This window comes from Trametes versicolor (assembly GCF_000271585.1).
Source record: "Trametes versicolor FP-101664 SS1 unplaced genomic scaffold TRAVEscaffold_278, whole genome shotgun sequence".
NCBI classification, from domain to species: Eukaryota; Fungi; Basidiomycota; class Agaricomycetes; order Polyporales; family Polyporaceae; genus Trametes; species Trametes versicolor.
This window is the reverse complement of record NW_007360598.1, coordinates 1-2,040: the sequence shown is the minus strand read 5'-3', so window position 1 is coordinate 2,040 and position 2,040 is coordinate 1. Positions and strand designations below refer to the sequence as shown.

Sequence of the window (2,040 nt, the reverse complement as noted above, 5' to 3'; positions counted from 1 at the left end):
TGCAACCGGGACCGGTCAGCTCGAAAGCGCTCGTACCCACATGGTTGTGGCGTACAGGACTCCGAGCACCTCCATTAATGGCTCACGTCGTATATACAATCAATATGCTTTGTTATACTACATATCTCTCGGAGACTTAATTTGATCACTGGCAGCTCATGCTACTTGTATTTACCGTCCGGTAGGCACTGGGCCAGTGAACAGGTATCCGCGCGTCGGGGCTTGCAGCACCGCAACGTCCGTCAGGCCATCGTCGTCTACGCTGTAGACCGACAATCTTGTTGCTGAGGACGTTATCTGTTTCAACACCGCGCGGAGGCGCATGCGGCGCACCTACTGCACGGCGGCGATGAAGGCAGCGTCGCAAGCGGAGGCTGTTCTGCCGGAGAGTGGACTGGCTGGTCGGATTCTGGTGTGTGGAGAAGATACAGGACTCACGCCCAGCTGCTATGTACGCGTTCGAGCACAGCGTCGCAGGTGCGGTAACGGTCGACTGTGGCATGTCGGGCAAGTTGTTCGCACCGTAGATGGCCGCCCTCGATAATGTGGTCCATTTCCTGCGACGAGACGGTCGTCGCCGTCTGCGCGCTCCCGGGGCGGCAGAGGACAGAGACAAAGGCGAACGAGCTGTTGGATATGATCGCCATGCGGTCAAGATATGGCGAGATGCCAGGCATGTACTCTGTCGTCGAATCGAACATAGACAAGTGATTCGACGACAGAGTACGTGATGCTGGGGGTCTCGCGTACTCGGGGACGGTGAGCGAGGAGCCGTTGTTGCAGAGCGCAGTTGCCCCCAGGGCACCCCATGCGCTCAGGCTTTCATGCACTCAGAGCCAGCTGAGGAGCGGGTCCCTCATGCCTAGCCAAGACCGCCAGAGAGTGACAATACAGCTCGTGCGGGCCGCGGAATTCCAGGACAGCCCATCCTGCCCCTAGCGGTGTTGTTGTGCTGCCTCTGCGCGGCCGAGGATGCGGATGGCTCACTATCTCGCCATCGCGTCGATTTATTCGTGCGGCTTCTTTACTCTCCGTGCCGTGTGCGGTCACGTCAGGAAGGTCAGATCGCCCAGTCAATCCCGAGGGACTAGAACGGTAAGCAACGCCCACAACTTGATTCTGCTGGAGAGAGCTCACCTCATGGTACAGTATAAGGGCGGAGGCGTGCGAACACTTCGTAACACGAATAAGTCTGTTCACGTCCATTGCAGCCACTCCCTGACGCACCCTCGGCTGTGGCCCTTGGTGTGCTGGCCAAACGGGATGTTGATATGGCGCAGGACGGAGACGGCGCGGGCACTGGATGCGAGATGTGTTGGCCGAAGATGGCCTTGCGAGTGTGTGATGCGGCACCGGAGCTCAGAGTCTGGACCAGAGCATGAGGTCGTGCCCGTCGCATGGCGTCGCATGGGTACTATCGACGAGTGGCGTCGACGTCGTTGCGGGTTGCGGGTCGATCCTGTGTGCAAATGCTGGAGAGCACCTGCGCGATGCAGGGGGATTTATGCGTTGTTTTTGCGCGCGGGTGGCCTGTAATCACGAAGTTGTGAGCGTAGTTCATGTCGACACAGGGCGCCAGTGCACGGACCGCAAGATATGTATGCTGTGGACCTTGGCGTCAAGCTATGGAACATTAGAACGCACACCATGTCGCCCGGGGCAACCGCTAGGTCGTAGTCAGTGCGAGGCTCATGTGAGTGTGCACGCACCTGTAGCGTCTTGGTGCCCGTTCAATAGCGGACGTCACATAAGTAGATACATCCCGTGTTGAATGTAGATCAATGTGCAGTGTTTGACTCGAGACCCGGAGAAGAGGTTAACATTGAGAAGGGAACGCAGTGACATGGTATGATGATGCCTCGTAGTCTAAGTCTATGATGGTCGTCGCGAAAGCTCAACCCTAACCAGGATGAAATGCGCTAGGCCATAATATTCTAGTCGAAGAGGGTGTCAGAAGACGATATCAGGAATCTCGCGTGTTTAGGGCGTTTAACGGGCGTTTAACGAGCGCTTTCGAGCTGACCGGTCCCGGTTGCAGTA

General features: G+C 57.2%; 1 protein-coding gene across 1 annotated transcript; it reads right to left on the bottom strand.

Moving 5' to 3' along the window:
- Nucleotides 1-434: 434 nt before the first annotated feature.
- Nucleotides 435-1,409, bottom strand: TRAVEDRAFT_54894 (uncharacterized protein; the record flags this gene model as incomplete). Its single annotated transcript, XM_008047818.1, has 2 exons — nt 435-819; nt 1,228-1,409. 2 exons carry the CDS (start codon nt 1,407-1,409, stop codon nt 435-437), a joined length of 567 nt encoding a protein of 188 aa, XP_008046009.1.
- Nucleotides 1,410-2,040: the final 631 nt, after the last annotated feature.